Raw genomic sequence first — 22,272 nt, 5'->3', positions numbered from 1 at the left:
ACTTAGACTGTTGTTCCAGTTGTGTGTGTTTGTGTGCGTGTACTGGGTAATGACATCCGACGTGTTTCTAACTATGAGTTACAGTAAAAAATGTTTTCAAAACCCAGGAATCCGTGATTCTGGAGGTTCCTTCCACATGGTGTTTTAGGTTTCCCTGTCACTGCAGAAGGCTCTCTTTGGAGATTCACCTCCACTGTGATTTGGAAGAACAAGTTTCCATGACGCCATCCCACACTCTCCTCCCAAGTAGACAGTCTTTGTATGGAGCCTGTGCCATGCAGAGCCCCTCAGAAGGTGAGCAGAGGAGGGGGATGAGGTGTAACTGCGAGCCATGTTGTTAATGCGGACCCCCTGACATTTACATACACTGATATAGTTTCTTGGCATGGCGTAGGCCCTTCAGTTTTACTATGATGCTTTAGAAGAGTTTCTTGTCTTAAGCAGGAGGTCAGACAAAATAATAAAATCCCTCCTCTAGAGGTAATATTGTATGAGTCCATGAATACATTTCAAGAGCTATTTATAACTAAGGACATCATTTTCAGTAATTGCAACAACAGCAGCACGTTCACAGTGAGGCATGTGTCACAGAGAACTTCTGGTCATTTTTCTGCTTCATTTCCTCAATAGTCCTGAGGCCTGAGGTCAGAAGCTTGTGAGGGGTTGAGTCACAACTTGCTCAAATCTTCTTTCTCCAAAATCCTTTTAACTTCTGCTATACACAAGGAAACCGATTATTTTCACCAAATGTAAATTATTAAACATGATTTTTTGGCCAGGCACAGTGCTCACCCCTGTAATCCCAGCAATGTAGGAGGCCAAGGCAGGAAGTCTCCTTGAGGCCAGGAGTTTGAGACCAGCCTGAGCAACATAGCAAGACCCTGTCTCTACAAAAAAAGTTTTAAACGTAGCTAGTGCATGCCTGTAGTCATGGCTACTTGGGAGACTGAGCTGGGAGGATCACTTGAGCCCAGGAGTGCGAGGTTACAGTGAGCTATGATTGCACCACTGCACTCCAGCTTGGGTGATGGAGTGAGACACTGTCTCTATTTAAAGAATTTTTTAAACATGCTTTTTCTTCTTCTGACAGTAAATTTAATTCTATTCAGTACGTTTCAACAAACATTAGGAGGAAGGGTCTGCGCTGAAGGGAGATCTCTGTTGAGCAGCTGTGCTTTGTGGACACAGCATGGGGAGCCACAGGCCACAAATAGGACATATTCCCAAAGCTTGAGACCTGGTTAGGCAATGTTGCTGTATGCAAAGGAAGCTGTTTAAATATCTAAACCACAGTTGTCATTCCAGAATATTTTCAAAGACAACGTGGCTCACGCCTGTAATCCCAGCACTTTGAGAGGCTGAGGCGAAACCCCATCTCTACTAAAAATATAAAAGTTAGCCAGGCGTAGTGACAGGCGCCAGTAGTCCCAGCTATTTGGGAGGCTGAGGCAGGAAAACTGCTTGAACCCAGGAGGCGGAGGTTGCAGTGAGCCGAGATCATGCCATTGCACTCCAGCCTGGGTAACAGAGTGAGACTCCTTCTCAAAAAAAAAAAAAAAAAAAAAAAAAAAGGGTTTCTTCCAACCTCACTAATGGTACTAAAGCATATCTAAGATAAACTACAGCATGACTGAGGTCATGCTATCATAATAGAATGATGGCATATGGGGTGGAGCAATTGGGGTTAGATGCCCAGGAATTGTTGTAGGTCCCTAAGCACAACAAGAGACCTAGCCTCTTGAGTCCAAGCTAGCGACTGGACCACAGTCACACAGATGTGAAGTGACAGAAGCTCATTTGATTCCAAATGCTGTCTGGGCATGGTGGTTCACCCTGTAATCTCAACACTTTGGGAAGTCAAGGCAGGTGGATTGCTTGAGGCCAGGAATTCAAGACCAGCCTGGCCAACATGGCGAAACTTTGTCTCTACCAAAAATTACAAAAATTAGCCAGGTGTGATGGTGGGCACCTGTAATCCCAGCTACTCAGGAGGCTGAGGTGGAAGAATCACTTGAACCCTGGAGGCAGAGGTTGCAGTTGCAGTGAGCTGAGATTGTGCCATTGCACTCTAGCCTGGGCAACGAAGTGAGACTCTGTCTCAAAAAAAAAAAAAAAAAAAAAAAAATGCCAGGCACAGTGGTTCATGCCTGTAATCCTAGCATTTTGGGAGGCTGAGGCAAGTGGATCACCTGAGGTCAGGAGTTCAACACCAGTCTCACCAATATAGTGAAACCCTGTCTCTACTAAAAACAAAACAAAACAAAACAAAACATTAGCCAGATGTGGTGGTGTGCACCTATAGTTCCAGCTACTCAGGAGACTGAGGCAGGAGAATCACTTGAACTCAACCAGGAGGCGGAGGTTGCAGTGAGCTGAGATTGCGCCATTGCCTTCCAGCCTGGGAAAAAGAGTGAGACTCTGTCTCAAAACACTGCCCCCCCCCCACCAAAAAATAAAGAAAAACCCAAGTGCTTTTGCCATTATATATGTTTTCTATAGTGGACTTGGGGAGACATCAGGGTAGCATAGCTTGATGGCATTTTCTCTAAATATTATTAAATCTTTTTAACATGGTTCTGAATCCCCTAAGAGCCTTTTTATAGTAACAGGTTTTGTCACACAGAGTTTTCCCCCTTGGAAAATAAGGCACTATGCAACCCGTAAGAATACTCAAGTTGGCCTGACAGCACATGAAATTACATTTAAAAAAGATATTGCAAGTTCTCAATCCATTTTAGTGTAAATTTGCTTTCACTAAATCGTTCTCTAGAGGCTAAATGGTTCTGGTGAGGGGAGATAATTGGATTCTGGAACACAAAGAGCTGAAGACCAGACTCTGGGCCCACATGACACCCACAAAGGTGAAGTGTCCTGGGGGCCTGAGGGGTGTCCTGGGAGCCTTGGGCTGCTCTCTGCTCTGTCCTATAGACATACCCCAGCACAAGGCTGGAGAAATCTGATAGAACAATTAACAGCATAAAAACCGATGCACATTGTTTTGCTTTTGAACACACTTGAGATAAAAACCAAAATGTTTGAGGACAGAAGTCGTCACATTAAAAAAATGAAATGGTGCTGGGCATGGTGGCTCACGCCTGTAATCCCAGCACTTTGGGAGGCTGAGGTGGGTGGATCACCTGAGGTCAGGAGTTCAAGACCAGCCTGACCAACGTGGAGAAACTCTGTCTCTACTAAAAATAGAAAGTTAGCCAGGCATGGTGGCACATGCCTGTAATCCCAACTACTCGGGAGGCTGAGGCAGGAGAATCGCTTGAACCCAGGAGGTGGAGGTTGCGGTGAGCTGAGATCGTGCCATTGCACTTCAGCCTGGGCAGCAAGAGTGAAACTCCATCTCAAAAAATAAAAATAAAAATAAAAAAGTAAAGAAATGGTGAAGTTATTTTCCATCAGAAGTATAAAATAGGTTGGGTATTTTTTACTGCATAAAAATAAAAATTAAAAAAGTATATTCATTTAAGATGTAGGATTTAGATGTAACATAAACTGTAAAATGAGAAAAAAATAAATTAAAAAAAATTTCAATAGGTTTTGGAGAACTTGTGGTTTTTGGTTACATGGATAAGTTCTTTAGTTTGATTTCTGAGATTTTGGTGCAGTGTATCCAAGCAGTGTACACTGTACCCGGTGGGTAGTCTTTTATCTCTCACCCTCCTCCCACCCTTCCTCGGAGTCCCACAAGTCCATTATATCATTCTTATGCCTTTGAGACCTCATAGCTTAGCTCCCAGAGAAAAACTTTTTAAGGCTGTGTTATTTTAACCTAGGAGAACTGGCTTTACTGTCAAATGCCAGATGAAAAGAAAAATTATCATTTAATGATAATTGAAGCTCTATATTTAAATTTACCCAGATTTCTCAAAAATATAATACACTACAGTGGTAGGATCAGATAACTATATAAAAACTTAATTGCTTTTTACTGCATTAGCAGTAACCAATTAGAAGTTCTTACAGAAAAACATTCATTCCCCAAAGCAGTGACAGCAGCATCGGCAGCATGCAAATGAAATGCCTGACATAATCCTAACAAGAAATGTATGGGATCTACATGGAGAAATATTAATAAATATCACTCAGTAAAAGCCAATTTCTCTGTTAGAAAATGTGAAGAACGACCACCAAGAAACAATTTATAAAAAAGAAAATACAGATGGTCAATAAATATGATCTTTCGCACTGATACCCAAAGATTTGAAAAAGAAACTAACAATGAAATTTCATCTTTCTTCTAAATTGGCAAAGATTTAAAAATAATTATATTATTCAAGATTTCCTGCTGGGTTCAGTGACTCATGTCTGTAATCCCAGCACTTTGGGAGGCCGAGGTGGGCAGATCGCTTGAGTTGAGGAGTTCAAGACCAGCCTGGGCAACATGGTGAGACCTCATCTCTACTAAAAATAAATAAAAAAAAAAAAAAAAGAAGAAGAAGAAGCCAGGCATGGTGGTGTGCACCTGTGGTCCCAGCTACTTGGGAGGCTGAGGTGGGAAATAGCTTGAGCCCAGGGGGAAGAGGTTACCGTGAGTTGAGATTGCGCCACTACACTCCAGACTGAACAACACAGTGAGACCCTGTCTCAAAAAAAAAAAAAAAAAATTCCTGGAGTACACTAACATGAGCATTTTGATACAGTACTTGTGGTAGTATGAATTAATAAAGTTCTTTAAAATTTAGCAGTGTATTAGGTGCCTTAAAATACTGCTTTTCACTAGTAATCTCCCATCTAGAACTTTATTCTAGGAACTTATTTGAGATACAAAGATTTGTGTGTAAAGATGTTTATTGCAGTATTATTTATTATAGTGGAAAACCTGAAATAATATATATGTACAATGATAGGGATGTGACTAAATAAATTATGGTCCATCTCCACAGTAGAATGCTTTATAGCCATTTGTACCCTGCTTTTGAAGAATATTTGATAACACGGGGAAATTATTTATGATGTGATAAGTGAAAAAAATGCAGGATACAAAACTGTGCTTTATTATGTGTACTGTGTTAGTTTTTGTTTTTAAGAGACAGAGTCTCACTCTGTCACCCATGCTGGAGTGCAGCGGTATGATCATGGCTCACTGCAGCCTTGACCTCCTAGGCTCAAGTGATTCTCTTGCCTCAGGCTTCCAAGTAGCTGGGTCTACAGGCATGCACCACCATGTCCAGCTAATTTTTGTTTATGTTGCATTCGTTTCATTGGGCTGCCAAAATGAAATACCACAGACCTAGGGGCTCAAACAACAGAAGTTGTTTGGTTTTTTAGAGATAGGGGGTCTCAAAATGTTGCCCAGACGGGAGTGCGGTGTCTATTCACAGGTGTGGTCATAGCACACTGCAGCCTCAAACTCCTGGGCTTAAATGATCATCTTGCCTCAGCCTCCTGAGTAGCTGGGACTACAGGCACGTGGCCCTACGCCAGGCTCAAACAACAGAAATGTATTTTCTCACACTTCTGGAGTCTAGAAGTCCAAGATCAAGGTATCAGCAGCAGGTGTGATTTCTCCCGAGGCCATTCTCCTTGGCTTGCAGATGGCTGTCCTCTTCCTTCCCATGTCCTCACATGGCCTTTCCCTGCTCACTCTCTAGGTTCCAATCTCCCCTTCTGATGTGGACTCCAGTCATATTGGATTCGGGTCCACCCTAATGACCCATTTTAATTTAATTAGCTCTTTGAAGGTGCTACCTCCAAGTATAGTCACATTCTGAGGTACTGGGGATTAGGGCTTCAACGTATGAATTTTGGGGGGAGATACAATTAAGTCCGTAAAACTATGATTCTCATTTGTTTTAAAATGCATAGAAACAAAACTATAAGGAAATACAGTAGACCTGTGGCTTTTGAGCAATCCTGAAGGTTCATAATATATAATAATTGGTGGGTATGTTTGCTGATGTATAGATTTGAGACATAAGAACCTCTCCAGAAGGCCTGTGGCTAAACCCCTATATATAAGTGACTCTAGTTGTCCTCTGGGCATCCTAATCTTATCAGGCTTCTTCATGTGTCACTCATCATCTTGAATGCAGCAGTTTGAACTAAGGATCAAAAGAGTTGCTTAATTTTTTTGGTGATACTACACCATTTTTACAGGAAAAATACAAAACAAATAGGGTATCTCTCATACATGCATAATTAATAACAAATATTAAGGTTAAAATGGGTTATTTGAGTGGTTCTACTATATATATATATATATATATATATATTTATTTATTTATTTTATTTTTATTTTTATTTTTTTTTGAGACAGAGTCTCGCTCTGTTGCCCAGGCTGGAGTGCAGTGGCACCATCTTGGCTCACTGCAACCTCTGCCTCCTGGGTTCAAGTGATTCTCATGCCTCAGCCTCTCAAGTAGCTGGGATTATAGCTGTGTGCCACCACACCCGGATAATTTTTGTATTTTTTGTAGAGATAGTGTTTCAACATGTTGGCCAGGCTGGTCTCAAACTTCTGGTCTCAAGTTATCCACCTGCTTTGGTCTCCCAAAGTGCTGGGATTACAGGGGTGAGCCACCATGCCTGGGCTATAGTAAATGACTTAAACTTTATTGTTTTTATGACATTTGCTATAACAAGCATATAGTACTTTTTTTTTTTTTTTTTTATCTGTAGAGGTAGGGTCTCACCATGTTGCCTAGGTTGGTCTAGAACTCCTGGGCTCTAGTAATCCTCCCACCTTGGCCTCCCAAAAGTGCTAGGATTACAGGTGTGAAACACTATGCCTGGCCTGTATTCCGTTTTTTTTTTTTTTTTTTCTTTTGAGATAGAGTTTTGTTCTTGTTGCCCAGGCTGGAATACAATGGCACGATCTCGGCTCTCTGAAACCTCCACTTCCCAGATTCAGGTGATTCTCCTGCCACAGCCTCCTAAGTAGCTGGGACTACAGGCATGCACCACAACCCCTGGCTAATTTTTGCATTTTTAGTAGAGACAGGGTTTCTCCATGTTGGCCAGGCTGGTCTCGAACTCCTGACCTCAGGTGATCCACCCACCCGGCCTGTCAAAGTGTTGGGATTACACCCATGAGCCACTGCAGCCGGCTTTTTTATTTATTTATTTTTTTTAGACTGAGTTTCGCGCTTGTTGCCCAGGCTGGAGTGCAAAGGCATAGTCTTGGCTCACTGTGACCTCTGCCTCCTGGGTTCAAGGATTCCCCTGACTCAGCCTCCCAAGTAGCTGGGATTACAAGCATGAGCCACCATGCCTGGCTAATTTTTTTGTATTTTTAGTAGAGATAGGGTTTCACCATGTTGGCCAGGCTGGTCTCAAACTCCTGACCTCAAATAATCTGCCTACCTCAGCCTCCCAAAGTGCTGGGATTACAAACGTGAGCCACCTTGCCCAGCTCTTTATTACTTCTGTAACTAAAAAAAGAAACACATGATTTAAACATATTTAAAAGTTTTCTTCTGAAAATATACGATCTTCTCAATTTCGCACTTTGTGGTTCTTTATTTTTGAATTCTATTCAATTTGGTTCAACAAATATTTGTTGTGCACTTACACTACTTGGTCCTGTGGTTCAAAGGTTTGTGAAAGACTATCTGACCTGTCTGAAAATTCCTACACTAGCCAAGGAGATTGAAGAGATGGGAATTGAAGAGTCTATTGACCATAAAAACTGCTATAAATAAAATATGGCAGCCTAGAGGAAGGATCAATAAAGGCTTCAGAGAAGTGAATTCCATTTTAGAGTTGAGCCTTGAAGATTGAGTGAGATTTCACCACTCAGAAAAGGGGAGAGAAGGTTATTTCAGAAGCAGGGTCTGCAGGGAGGAATAGAGGTGTTTATACTTGTTCCTGAAATGAGGAGCAGGCCTTAAGCCTGCAGAACAGAGTTTGGGCAGGTAGAGGATGAATTGGTGCAGGCAGAATTTGTTGGCAGCAAAACTAATTAGTAGGTCATTATGATGGTCCTTGAGAAATGATAAGGAATCATTAAGGAACCAGCAGCAAAAATGGAGAGTAGGGAACCAGTCAAAAGACCTTCTGGAGCTAGAGTTGACAGGATTGTATTTGAGGGAATCAGGGGAGAGGTATATCAGGAAGGGGACCCAGGTTTTAGCTTGGATTTGGGAGGATTAGGGGTAACACCAAAGGAGAATCAGGTTGAGGGGACTTCTGAAAGAGAGGTAAAAAAGTGGAGATGAGAGAGTTAATTCATTCTCATTTTTAAAGTGCACTTTTTGGCCCTATGTAGTGGCTCAAGCCTGTAATCTCAGCACTGTGGGCTCCATTCAATGCAGTGAGCCGAGATTGGGCCACTGCACTTCAGCCTAGGTGACAGAGCGAGACTCCGTCTCAAAAATAAAATAAAATAAGATAAAATAAAAATAAATAAATAAGACTGTCCTAAATAGGAGAGGTTGGTCTTTTAAAATAGAATAAGGAATCAAGTGGATTATTTGATTTAATAAATAAGTTTAACATAAACTAGAGATGAAAAGGCCTACATAAAGTATTGCTGGCATTTAGATTTAATGAGCAATTATACCTTTTTAAATTTTATAAATCTTTTTGTCTGATCTCAAAGCACTTAATAAATAGGAACTCATTAAAAACATACCATCACTGAGCTGAGTGTGGTGGCTCATGCCTGTAATCCCAGCACTTTGGGAGGCCGAGGTGGGTGGATCATGAGGTCAAGAGATACAGACCATCCTGGCCAACATGGTGAAACCCCGTCTCTACTAAAAATACAAAAATTAGATGGGCATGGTGGTGTACACCTGTAGTCCTAGCTACTCGAGAGCCTGAGGCAGGAGAATTGCTTGAACCTGGGAGGTGGAAGTTGCAGTGAGCCGAGATTGGGCGACTGTACTCTAGCCTGGTGACAGAGTGAGACTCCGTCTCAGGAAAAAAAAAATACCATCGCTATGATGTAGTTATAAGTAAACAGGTTCATATTTTCAGATGGAGAAGATGAGGTCAATCCAATAATACAATGTGAGTTATTGATTAGTGTGGACATAGAAACAGAAGGTAGTTTTCCTGGACACCTAAAACTGTGCTCCATTCAATAGCTTATTGGTTAGAAGTAAACACTCTTTTTTTTAAAGAGATGGAATCTTGTGTTACTTGAAGCCAGGAATTTGAGACCAGCTTGGTTGCTGGTCTCAGCAATGTTGCTCAGGCTGGTCTCTAACTCCTGGCCTTAAGTAATCCTCCCACCTGAGCCTCCCAAAGTGCTGGAATTACAGGCTTGAGCCACCACACCTTGCCTCATTTGTTACAATTAATGACCCAATGTTGATACATTATTCTTAACTAAAGCCCACACTTTGTCCATATTTCCTTAGTTTTAATCTAATGTCCTTTTTCTGTTCCAGCATCCATCCAGGATATCACATTACATTTAGTTATCATGTCTGTTAGGCTTTTTTTTTTTTTTTTTTTGGAGTTGGAGTCTCACTGTCACCCAGGCTGGGGTACAGTGGCACGATCTCAGCTCACTGCAACCTCTGCCTTCTGGGTTCAAGTGATTCTCCTGCCTCAGCCACCTGAGTAGTTGGAATTACAGGCCCACGCAACTATGCCTGGCTAATTTTTGTATTTTTGGTAGAGATGTGGTTTTGCCATATTGGCCAGGCTAGTTTCAAACTCCTGACCTCAAGTGATCTGCCCGCCTCGGCCTCCCAAAGTGCTGGGATTACCGGCATGAGCCACGGCGCCCAGCCCTCTTACACTCTTTTTGACTGTGACAGTTTCTCAGACTTTCCTTGTTTTTGATGACCTTTACAATAATGAAAAGTACTTAATGGGTATTTTGTAGACTGCCCTTGATTGGGATTTGTCTAATGTTTTTCTGATGGTTAGCCAGGGATTATGGGTTTTGGCAGGAAGACCACAGAGGTAAAGTACCATTTTCATCACATCATATCGGGGATACATTAGCATCTGGTTGAGGTACTGTATGCCATTTTTTGCACCCTAAAGTTACTTCTTCCCCCCACCCCCTCTTTCCATCCTATACTCTTTGGAAGAAAGTTACTATGCATACCCACACTTAAAGAGTAAACCATTGTATTTCACCTCCATGAGGGAGGAGTATGTTCATAAAGTATTTATATTTCCTGCAGGAGAGATTTGTCTATTCTCTCCTCATTATTTATTTAATCATTTACTTACATCAGTATTGACTCATGGATAATTCTTACATATGTGTGTGTTTGTGTGCATGCAAATATATAATCGATGTGCTTTCTTTGCCCAATAATATGTTGTGGACAACTTTCAAACTCAATAAATACAGATGACCTTCAGAACTTTTAGAAGTTATAAAGTAAGTATTTAATCAGTCCTCTACTGATTAAATAAAGGTACATCATACTTCCAAATTTTCCTTATTTCGAACAATACTGGGGTAACATCTTCATACATTCATTTTTGTGCACTTAAGTGCCTATTCCTTAGTTTACTATTTTGCCCCCATTTCTAAGGCAGATTACACTTGATCTGTGTTCCCCATTCCACAACCAAGCACGCCTTGCTTTCCTTAGTTTATGCTATCTTCTCTACCTGGAATGCTCTTTTTTCTTGACCTACTGAAGTGGTATGTATGAATCAGGGCTTCGGCCAAAGGCTGCTTGCTGTAGAGGCTCTTCTACAGTGTTTTGGAGAGAATTTTAAGGGACTATCTCACCTCTCTCTTTTGTACATGTATTATAACACATCATCTGAGCCTCCTAGTCTCTCCCAGGACTCTCTTTCCTACCAGTTTATGAACCGATAGAGGCAGAAACGTGATCGATCGCACTCATCCGTGTATTCTACCACAGAGGTGGGCACATCAAGTAACTAGCATATTCTGACTTTGATTGAAGCGAAGAATCCGAATAACAGAAATTAAGAAGCATCCTCAATATTGCATAGCAGGTTACTCTTCCTTCCTTTTACATAGGATGGCACTCCATGCTTCAGGGAGACAGAGGAGTTGAATACAGGTTTTAGTTTTTGTTTAAAGTGAAAACGACTGTGATGTAGTTGAAAAGTAATGCTTTCTAGCTGTCTGTTAAAAATATTAGTTGGTTGAAGATTTTGGAATTGCAGTGCAATGAAGACTGAAAATAAGCATCTTCGGTGTGCCAAATATTCATAAGGAAATTGTATACGAATGCAAGAGAATGGAACTGAAGTAATAAAATAAGGCCTCTGATCCTTCAGACGACTTCTTTAAGAAGCCAGGTGGCATAAAGAATCTTACATATTATAATTAGTACTGAGAGGTGAATGCCAAAACATAACACAAACACAATCGAGACAATGTTACTGTGACTGTGACGCTGTGTCGGTGAGTTGAGGCTAGAGTATTGCTCTCCTGAAGGCCCACCGAGCCCGCACCTAAGAGACGCGCCCCTTCTGCCCATGCTTTGAGGCGGGGTGACCCACACATCTGTGCCCCTCTCTGAGCGGCAGGAGGCCCCGTCGCAGACGCGCGCGCAGACGGCGTCTGCAGCAGGCACCTGGGGCCGCGCGCCGCGGGGCGCCCCGCCTCCGCTCTCCGAGGCCCAATCATCGGGAGGCTGTGGGGGCACGTCCCGCTCCCGGCCACGCCCCCAACCGGCGGGGTGGGGGGTGCTTTTAAGAACCGGCGACTGGCCGTGGGCTCAGTCGGGGGTGCGGGGCTGTGACCTGGAGGCTTCGGTGGCGATCCTCGAGGCGTTCGCGCGCGCCAGCTGTCCTCGCGGCCGCCTGCGCGCTGCCCGCCCTCCCGCCCGCCAGGCGCTCCGCCGCCCTCGCCTCGGCCTCGTTAGCCCGCCAGGAGTCCCGCAGCTCCTCCGGGAGCCCGCTGGTAACTCGCGTCCCTAGCGCTCCTCCGGCGCCTGAGGGGGCCGCCTCGGGCCATGGTGCTCTCCCAGGAGGAGCCGGACTCCGCGCGGGGCACGAGCGAGGCGCAGCCGCTCGGCCCCGCGCCCACGGGGGTCGCTCCGCCGCCCGGCCCGGGACCCTCGGACAGCCCCGAGGCTGCTGTCGAGAAGGTGGAGGTGGAGCTGGCGGGGCCGGCGGACGCGGAGCCCCATGAGCCTCCTGAGCCCCCCGAGGGCGGCTGGGGCTGGCTGGTGATGCTGGCGGCCATGTGGTGCAACGGGTCGGTGTTCGGCATCCAGAACGCTTGCGGGGTGCTCTTCGTGTCCATGCTGAAAACCTTCGGCTCCAAAGACGATGACAAGATGGTCTTTAAGACAGGTGAGGCGCGGCGCCCGCCAAGACCAGCCTGGGGGACCCGCATGGGGCCCCCGAGCGCATCCCGCGTGTGGGCTGTGTCTGCCTCCGAGTGTGCATGTCGGTGGGTCCTCGTGCCAGAGGGTGCGAGCGGGGCGGGGGGGGGTCTGTCGAGTTGCAGACAGAGCCTGCCGCTTCTGGGGCCTCGGGGTGCCTGTCTTTATGTGGAATCCAGCTGCAGAGCTGTGTGTTTGCAAGCAGGTTGCAGAACTTACTTGCCGAGATCGTCCTCCTTTCCCCTCGGCAGAGTAGACACTAACAGTCCACAGGAATCCTTCCTTTTAATGTTTGAAAACAAACAGAACCCCAGAACCTTCAACCCCACACATCGCCCTGTCATTTTTGTGGTCTCTTTCGTGACTATGCCAGTTGTGTAGTTCTTCATCTGCCTTCCTGGGCCGCAGAGGGGTGTGCGTATGTTGGCGGGGCGGGGGGTGGAGTTTGGAGGAATGAAAGAGATTTGTAGGAAGGTCACTGGAGTTCCGAAGGGGGCCCTGCAAAAGTCAGGGTTCCGTGCCTTCCCCACCCTTTTTTTGCCCTCTGGGCTAAATGTAGAAAACACGGGAGGCAGCCGGATTAGGGACTGGGATGAGGAAGGTGAGGGGTTGCTTCTTCCCTCTTCCTGTTGTGTTTTTTGACATTTTTTTAACCATATAGTAAATTAGATACAAATGGTGCAGATTCAGCATTTTCTCCCTGTAGAGCATTATTATGACTTTTTGGCTGATTAGGCAAAAAACAAGTCTAAGACCTTCTGCATGACACTTTAACATAAATTATTTCACTTTATCCTGCAAGGTGAGCACGGTCAATCCCATTTAGATGAGAAAACTGTAGCTCAGTGAAAGTGTCTTGGTGGGTAGTAGAATGGCAATAAAACACATATCAACTGACTTCAAGGGCTAAGTGATTTCCATTACTGAATCAACCTCCCTCCCCGTCATTTGGGGCAACTTTATATGATTAGTAGTCTTTTTTTTTTTTTTAAACCTTGATTTTCTATTATTTTTAGAGCGAATATTCCTTAGGTCTTTAAGTATGCATATAAGAAATGGGCAAGACTGTAATAATTTCTAAGACAAAAGTAATGCTGGGTTATGTTGAGAGTTTTAAAACCATATATAAATACTATTATACTATTTGCATCATTCTGCAACTTACTTTTCTTCCATTCCGCATCATGTTTGTGACTTATCTACATAATACCTCAGTGTGAACTGATAACTCAAATTCTTTCCATTTTAACTTACATGGTTTGCATTGTTTGACTGTATTATACTCTATGCATTCTCCCTTTGATAGGCATTTAGATTGTTTCCAAACTCATTCTAAACAATGCTGCAATGAATATTCCTGTATACTGTCTCTTTATGCATGTGAATACGGTCCATATTTAACCTGGAATTTCTGTTCTTTAAATAGCTATTGAAACTGCTGTGGTATGCAGGTCAATGGGCTAGGTACAAAAAGTGTTAAAAATGTAGTAACATGTACTTAACCATTTAAGGAAGGTAATCATGGTAAAGTTTAGCAGGGGAGATATGCATATATAATAGTAAACAAAAGTAGTTTGGTGTCTTTTCTATGTGAGTATTGGGTGTCAGAGAGAAAAGCCCCAAAAGAAGGCAGAATTGACAGAGTTAACATTTAAAGACTAGTTCCAACATTTACCATATTCCTGCCTGGGATTACAGATTTTTAATGCCGTCAAGACAACAGCAGTCGTTTGTTTATCATCATTTTTGCAAGTTCAGTTAAGTAGATCCTTTGGTGTCTGTGGGTGTTTTATTTTTATTTTTATTTTTTTTTGAGAGAGGGTGAGCAATTGCCAGAGAGAGACCATAGCTTTGCCAGGGATCAGAATTTTGCAGTGTCAAAGTCTCTACCTACTACTTGTCCCCAAAGTTCCAATTGGCTACAATATCCCAATACTGGGTAGCTGAAAGTGAGGGAAGGAACCTGGTTTTTCTTTTGCACTCTGTGAAACTTTGTGTTTACCATTTTGATGAATATCTTCTTTTTATTCAGTTCAGTCTTTGACAATTCTTATAGTCTTGTTTGTGTATGCGTGGTTATATATCATACAATCAGTTGTACAGGTATGCTAGTTAAATGTGTGAAGATCTTTGTGCTTCTCTGCCTGACTGCTGTATATCTACATCTGGTTGTGCCATTGCACAAGGGTGCCAAACTAAGTGGGGACTGAAAACCAGCCTGGGCTCTGGGTGCCCTTTGTCTGATTCCTACAGAAGGGCCCTCTGCACTTGTAATGGTCCTGTATAACACAGCATCTAGATTGAACAATGGCCATTACTTGGGTGCTAGGTAATACATATATGACTGATAGATGTTAAGGGCTGAGGAAGAAAACAGATTTAAACTTAGTGCTGAAAAAATGATTACAAGATAGTCTTTAAGCCAGTTATTGTTGAGATCTCTCTCTCTTCCCCTGTCCCCTACCCCTTTCTCTTTCCCTCAGTGCACAGACACACACAAAGGTGTTTCATAAAGTCCCTCATCTACCACAGGCACTATTTGAGAATATCTGCTTTGAAGTTTGATTGTTCACGCTTTTTCACTTTGATATTCGAATGCTGAGTCATCTGTGATCAAGCATATGCAAGCTTCAAATACATGCCAAGAAATATCTGGAATTTGTTTAAGCCTTTTATTTTTCAAAGTTTTGGTCTATTTCCTATTACCGTACTCATGATTGATAATGCTGGTGTTAGAGTACAGCTAGTTCTGTCTCCTTGTTTCCATTAGCTTCTTTATAGCAAGTGATTAGCCTAAGGATATACAGGGAGGTGGTGGTGGAATGGAATCTAGGTCTCCAAATGATGGTGCACATTTCTTCAGTACTTTCCTGTGGCTAAGCACTTTAAATGCGTTCCTATTTAAACCTTACTACAATTCTCTGATAGACTTTGTTAATATCTTCCTTTTCAGATTTGGGAACTCAGGCTTACAGAGTTTAAGTAAGAAGTGGAGCCAGAATTCAACCCCAGGCTTATCTGACTCTAAGAGCTAGGATTTTTATTTTAATTATTTATTTATTTAAAATACGGAATACTCCATGAATTTGCATGTCATCCTTGTGCAGGGGTCACGCTAATCTTCTCTGTGTCATTCCAATTTTAGTAAATTGTTGTTCAAAGTGCTGCTGAAGCAAACCACCAGGAGTTGGGTTTTAATCATTCAACATATTGCATTGACTAGATAACATTCTGCAAATATGATGTTCTTTATGTTGATTAATTTAAGTGTTAGTGATTGGTTGAGTGCTCTATCACACATTCTGGGATTAGAAAGAAGGGTCCTTGTTTCTTGGTCTTACTTTGTGGTGAATAAACAATTGCAAATTATTAATATCTTGAACTATGTTTCTGAAGTGTAGAGAGACTTCCATAGAGGAACAAGATACTTCCATATACTGTTCAAGCAAAAGTCTGGGGTTTCCTTTGGAGAACCATTCTCTTTTAGATTGATCCACAGCAGGACAATGTTACTAGGCAGAACTGAGGAGGAGCCTTTCTTAGGCTCACTTCTCTTCAGGGGTCTGTTAACTCTTCGCACGCAATGGATAATGTACCCAAAATTTCTCAGGAAAGGGCCTGAAGAAGTTCATTCACACTAAGTATAAATGAGTTTACATATCTTACTGTTAATTCTCTTTCTACAGATGTTTACCAAGTTATCTAACACGCTCTGTTTTGGGCTCTGTCCTGGGCACTGGAGATAATGACTGAGAGAGGAAATGTCAGCTGTTTCCAAGTAGCTTAGGATCTGTTGTGGGATACAAATTAATAACAGACCAGAAGTAATAGAATATTTCCCTGAAGGATTTTCAATATAACAGGACTCAATTTTATTATAAAACGCTGAAATTCTAAGGTCATTTCAACAGGTGGTGGGGGTGGGGAAGGCATTTGATGCCTCTTTCTCTATGGTTATAAATCTCACTTGGTGAAATTAAGACTTTGGAAAGGGGAAGTAAGCCGACTCCAAGTTGGGCAGTACAACTATTGAAAAATGCTGACGGCATCACAGTCCCATTATGGTGCCCAGCAAGCTGCCGATGACATGGCACTCAGAGGAGTGTCTCACATCCTGCTGTGTCTGAGGGAGCAAGCTGAACTTGAGTTGTCTCTTTTTTTTTTTTTTTTTTTTTTTTTTGAGACAGACTCTCGCTCTGTTGCCCAGGCTGGGGTACAGTGGCGCCATCTCGGCTCACTGCAACCACAGCCTCTCGGATTCAAGCAATTCTTCTGCCTCAGCCTTCTGAGTAGCTGGGACTACAGGCGCATGCCACCACACCTGGCTAATTTTTGTATTTTTAGTAGAAACGGGGTTTCACCACATCGGTCAGGCTGGTCTCAAACTCCTGACCTCATAATCCGCCTGCCTCGGCCTCCCAAAGTGCTGGGATTACAGGCATGAGTTGTCTCTTTTTACTTGAATTTTTACCCGTTCACATGTGCATGCTTCTTGCCTAGGTAAGAGGAATCAAATGCTTTGGGGAAGAATAAAAGGAAATACAATTAAGTGGAACATTGTTTTTCCTTAGAAAGTGTAATTTTGGGCTGGGCGCAGTGGCTCACGTCTGTAATCCCAGCACTTTGGGAGGCCGAGGCAGATGGATCACCTGAGGTCAGGAGTTCGAGACCAGCCTGGCCAACATGGTGAAACCCCGTTTCTACTAAAAATACAAAAATTGGCTGGGCATGGTGGCGGATGCCTGTAATCCCAGCTACTCAGGAGGCTGAGGCAGGAGAATCGCTTGAACCTGGGAGGCAGAGGTTGTAGTGAGCTGAGATGGCGCCACTGTACTCCAGCCTGGGCAATAAGAGTGAAACTCCATCTTAAAAAAAAGACAAGGAAAAAAGAAAATGCAACTTTGTTTTAACTCTGCTAGATACTGGAAAACCCATGGAACTAATGAAGAGCCTAGGGTTTTTTGTTTGTTTGTTTTGTTTTGAGATTGTGCCATTTCACTCCTGCCTGGGTATCAGGAGAGAAACTCTGTCTCCAAAAAATAAATAAATAAAAAAGTGTAAATCAAAACATCAACAATTCAGTAGTTTGAAAGTAGATTATCAAAAAGGTCCTGAAAGGGAGGCTTTTTGGCTGTAATCTTTAATGCAACTCTACACTCCCTGTATGGAGACGGATTTCTTTTTAGGTAGTTACAATCGCAAAGTAGGATTTTCAGTAGCATTTAGGGATGAATGAATCTTGCGGCATCTCTCCCTGTATCTTGCTAGCCCCTCTGAAGCTTCAAGTCAGTTAGTGCTTCCTCAGAAGTTGTTCCCTTCCCACCATGTTTTCACATTTGCAGTTATACTGATATCCACATCGTACAGTTGTATATGACACCTAGATTATAGGAAATTTTGGCTATCGTTCAGAAGTTAACTGCTATGTTTTGCCTTTATGTTAAAGAGATATTGTTTTGTTTGGTAGGAAAAGTGGCCTGCATAGCTAACCGTTTCTGTATCTTAGAAAAGTTTTTAGTAACAGTGTTTTGTTGAGCTAGTTACAGTGAACAAATAATCTGGTTCATGGTCTTACACATCTTTCAATACAAGAAAAATACCTGATTGTTATTTACACTGGAAGAGAGGTAGAAAAGCTAAGAGAACTCACTTATGGCAATAAACCAATCTAAACTACCTGCTAAAATAAGTGAGAAGTTTATAAAAATGGTTCTAGAATTTTGGAATAATAGCGAGTATGATGTGGGCATTTCATACTTCATTTCCAGAATGTTTCTGGATTCAGTGCAAGACTGAATAGCGTATATAGTGAATTCTAATTAAATACAACAATGTGAGGTTCCTGTGGTGTTTTTTCATGGAATTTTATCAATAAAATTAACTGCTGAAGGAACCCAATTAGCCAAAATGAAAAGCGTAACAAATTTTTTCAGGAGTGATTTTGAGGTGTCTTTTAGAATAAATTGTACTCTGCTCTTGATGTGATTTGCTACATCTTTTTGTCACAGTTCCTTGAGGCTCAGTCCCTGGCTATGTACTTGCTTCGCTTTCCTACCTTCTTCCATCCACTGTCTTGGGGCTGTTATTTTCAAATCTCATCTCTGTGTTCAAGACCCTTATTTACTATTTCTGGACAGTTCCATTTGGGTACACAGGTGCATCATACTAAACTAACGTGAACTTATTTTTCAGCCACTCCATACAACCTTTCCTTACTACCAAAAATGACAGCCCATTTGTCAGCATTCTTCTGAATCCATATTCCTCCTTCTCAATTCTCAGTACATGATACCTCTGGTTGTTTAACTCAGAAACCTGGAATGTATCTTAACTTCTTATTTCTCTTCCTTCCTTACCTGTTTTGTTAATCAGAGTTTTTTTGTGTTTACCTTCTTAATGCCTCATAAATCAGTTCCCCTTTTCTTTCACTGCTGTGTCTTAATTCATGCCTTCAATTACTTTTTATTTTATTTTTTGAGATAGGGTCTCACTGTGTTCCCCAGGCTGGAGTGCAGTGGTGTGATCATAGCTCACTGCAGCCTCACTTTTAGGCTCAAGCAGTCCTCCTATCTCAGCTTCTTGAGTAGCTGCAACACCAGGCACGTGCCACCATGCCTGGCTAATTAAAAACATTTTTTTTTCTGTGGAGATGGCATCTTGCTATTTTGCTCAGGCTTGTCTTAAACTCCTGGCCTCAAGTGACCCTCCTGCCTCAGCCTCCCAAAGTATTGGGACTAACAGGTGTGAACTACTGTGCCTGGCCACCTTCATTACTATTGGCCACAATTAGTCATAACCCCTTAACAGGATTGCTTGTCCTCAGTTGTACATCTGGGTGATTTTTCTAAAAGGCTGGACCATATGATTTTTCTGTTTAAATGCCCAGTGACACTCATTACTTTTAGGAAAACGTCAAACTCCCTACTCTGAAGGCCTGCAAGTTCTGGCCCTTGCCTGGCACTCTAGCCTTGCCCCTGCCTCTCTCCCTTACTGGTTTTTGTGTTCTAGCCAACCTGTAGGTGTTATACTGGCCCAAATTTGTCTTGCTGCTTTTTGCCTCTGTGCCTTTGTGTGTGCCACTCCTGTTTTCAGTGCGATGGTTGGTCCTTATGAGATTCTGATGAAAGGGTTGGCCATTTTATTCTTTTGTCACAATCCTGGGACACAAATAGTTATTTTATGCAATTGTTACGTATTTGATGCTCTTGGAATATTGGGGGTAGCTACATTTTGGAGTTTTGAGAATGAATTCAAATAAGTTACAAATTATGTTTAAAGTGGTAGACAGAGAACCTGATTTCAACCTATTCTAATAAAGCAGTCCGTGAAAGCCATTTTAAAGATGATCTGTATTTGTTAAAGTGGCAATTTTTATATTCCCTGGTATGGTTTGGCTGTATTCCCACCTAAATCTCATCTTGAATTGTAGCTCCCATAATCCACATGTCATGGGAGGGAGGTAGTTACCCAGTGGGAGGTAATTGAATCATGGGGGCAGGTTTTCCCGTGCTGTTCTTGTGATGGTTAATAAGTCTCATGAGATCTGATGGTTTATAAAGGGCAGTTCCTCTGCACACTTTCTGTTGCCTGTTGCCATGTAAGACATACCTTTGCTCCTCTTTCACCTTCCACCATGATTGTGAGGCCTCCCTAGCCATGTGGAACTGAGTCCATTAAACCTCTTTTTCTTTATAAATTACCCAGCCTCAGATATTTCTTCATAACAGTATGAAAATGGAGTAATACATTCCGTTACCATAAAGAAAAGGCTTTCATGTACATTATTTTTTAGAGTAGCCTTGTGGTATGTCATTACCTCCATGTGTAGATAAGAAAGTTGCAACTTGCACAGTATTAGGATTGATATCAGTATTTACTTTCATTAAGTTGAACTTAAGAGCAGCTTTTTAGCTGGAAAAAGATTGTACTTATGTCAAAGTTGTCCTGAAAGTAAAATCCTACCCCTGTCCCCAACCAGAAACTATTTACTACATATTTACTTGCAAGTTCTTTAGAATATTCTCTCAATAGTGTCTCCTACTTAAGTCATCAGAAATGCTGTGATGTCATTTTTGGAAAAGAATTCCAGAGTTATCACCACCTAGCTAGAAACTGATCTTACATTCAAATTAAACAAGCAAACCTTAACAAAAACAAGCTAAACCCTAAACATAACTTGGTCAGCTCACCACAGTTCTGAGCACCTGCCTTGCCTGGTGCCACCCACGCAGGGACTGTGGATGTTTTTATTGGCAGAGATTCAGAACAGGAAACTCCAGCACACCTGGGAACTGCCCAGACCCACCACTTGAGAGAGATAGCCTATCCATGGCTAGAGGAATGGAGGAAAGCAGTGCTTTCAAACGTACATGCCAAATGTGTGTGATCATACCTCTTTGTTAATATGCCTTCTTTAACAGCAAGAGTAACTCCTCACCTTGCATATAGGAACTAAAAAAAAGTCGACGAAGAAATGGCTTGCCTTATTCTCAAGGAAGAAGTCTTTTTTCATTTCACTAATTTTTAATCATGGGCATAAGTATGAAATACATATTAGAAATACTGTATATAGACCAAAGCAATGTTTCCTTTGTGGACCAAAGCAGTGTTTCTTTTTTCTTTCTTTTCTTTTCTTTTTTTTTTTTTTAAAAGACAAGGTCTTGTTCTGTTGCTCAGTGATGTGCTGAGGCATTTGAAACCAGCTTGGGCAATATAGGGAGACCCCACCTCTACAAAAAAATTTTTAAAAATTAGCCAGGTATGGTGGTATGTGCTTGTAATCCTAGTTATTCAGGAGGCTGGGGCAGGAGTACAATTTTTTTTCTAGCCAAAAATCTGCTCTTAAGTTCAACTTAATGAAAGTAAATACTGATATCAATCCTAATACTGTGCAAGTTGCAACTTTCTTATCTATACATGGAGGTAATGACATACCACAAGGCTACTCTAAAAAATAATGTACATGAAAGCCTTTTCTTTCTGGAGTGCAGTCAGTGATGTGATCATGGCTCACCATAACCTCAACCTCTTAGGCTCAAGGAATCCTCCTGCCCCAGCCTCCTGAATAGCTGGGATTACAGGCATATACCACCACACCTGGCTAATTTTTAAAAATTTTTTTGTAGAGGCGGGCTCTCCCTATATTGCCCAAGCTGGTTTTGAACGCCTGAGCTCAAGTGATCCTCCAACCTCAGGCTCCCAAAGTGTTGGGAATACAGGCTTGAGCCATTGTGCCTGGCCCCAGAACAGTGTTTGTAACTCCCTTTGTCCCCTCTTGATAAACTAAAAATCTCACGGTACTTCAGAATTTTGTTGCACACATCCAAGTGTAGTTTGCCTTTCCTTGTGAGTGGCAGAAGACAGTGTCATACTCTATATCCATCAGCCAAAATTTTGTCAAGCTTTACTTTTATTTTTAAAATTTTTATTTTTTTTATTTTTTTTTATTTTTTTTTTTTTTGAGATGGAGTCTTGCTCTGTCGCCCAGGCTGTAGTGCAGTGGCGTGATCTCGACTCACTGTAAGCTCCGCTGCCTGGGTTCAAGCGATTTTTGTGCCCCAGCCTCTAGAGTAGCTGGGACTACAGGCGCGTGCCACCACACCTGGCTAATTTTTTTGTATTTTTAGTAGAGGTGGGCTTTCGCCATATTGGTCAGGCTGATCTCGAACTCCTAACCTCAGGTGATCCACCCGCCTCGGCCTCCCAAAGTGCTGGGATTACAGGCATGAGCCACCGTGCCCGGTCAAGCTTTACTTTTAGTTATGTTATGGATATAATTAGAATTATTTTCTTGTTCTTTAAATACAGAATTATAATATTGAATGTGTGCTTTTAAAAAATTAGTAAATGTACCCCTCTAGAACTTCTGATCTATGCCTCTTAGTGAGTGAGGGGAGCTGTGCTGCTTTTCTCCTCCAGTGCCCCCACTTAAGAATTACTCACTAAGGAGTTTTAAATTCAATTAAAGGTATGCTTTAGATAGTTAAGTCTAAATGAAAGGTCAATGATTAAATTAATGGATGAAAGTCCGTTGTAC

At 42.2% G+C, this 22,272-nt stretch overlaps 1 protein-coding gene and 1 pseudogene across 1 annotated transcript in view; one reads left to right on the top strand and one right to left on the bottom strand.

The window, feature by feature from the left end:
• Positions 1-11,626: 11,626 nt before the first annotated feature.
• The window catches only part of SLC16A10 (solute carrier family 16 member 10), a 138,676-nt gene continuing 128,030 nt past the window's right edge, over positions 11,627-22,272 (top strand). The window contains exon 1 of the mRNA XM_003898305.3: positions 11,627-12,204. Coding sequence (XP_003898354.1) covers positions 11,862-12,204 — 343 coding nt within the window. The 5' untranslated portion in view covers positions 11,627-11,861. The remainder of the gene's footprint in view (positions 12,205-22,272) is intronic.
• LOC116275493 lies at positions 15,299-15,411 on the bottom strand (annotated as a pseudogene).

Source organism: Papio anubis, chromosome 6, assembly GCF_008728515.1.
Source record: "Papio anubis isolate 15944 chromosome 6, Panubis1.0, whole genome shotgun sequence".
NCBI classification, from domain to species: domain Eukaryota; kingdom Metazoa; phylum Chordata; class Mammalia; order Primates; family Cercopithecidae; genus Papio; species Papio anubis.
Note: the sequence above shows the minus strand (reverse complement) of the source record. Positions and strands in the feature narration are given on the sequence as shown.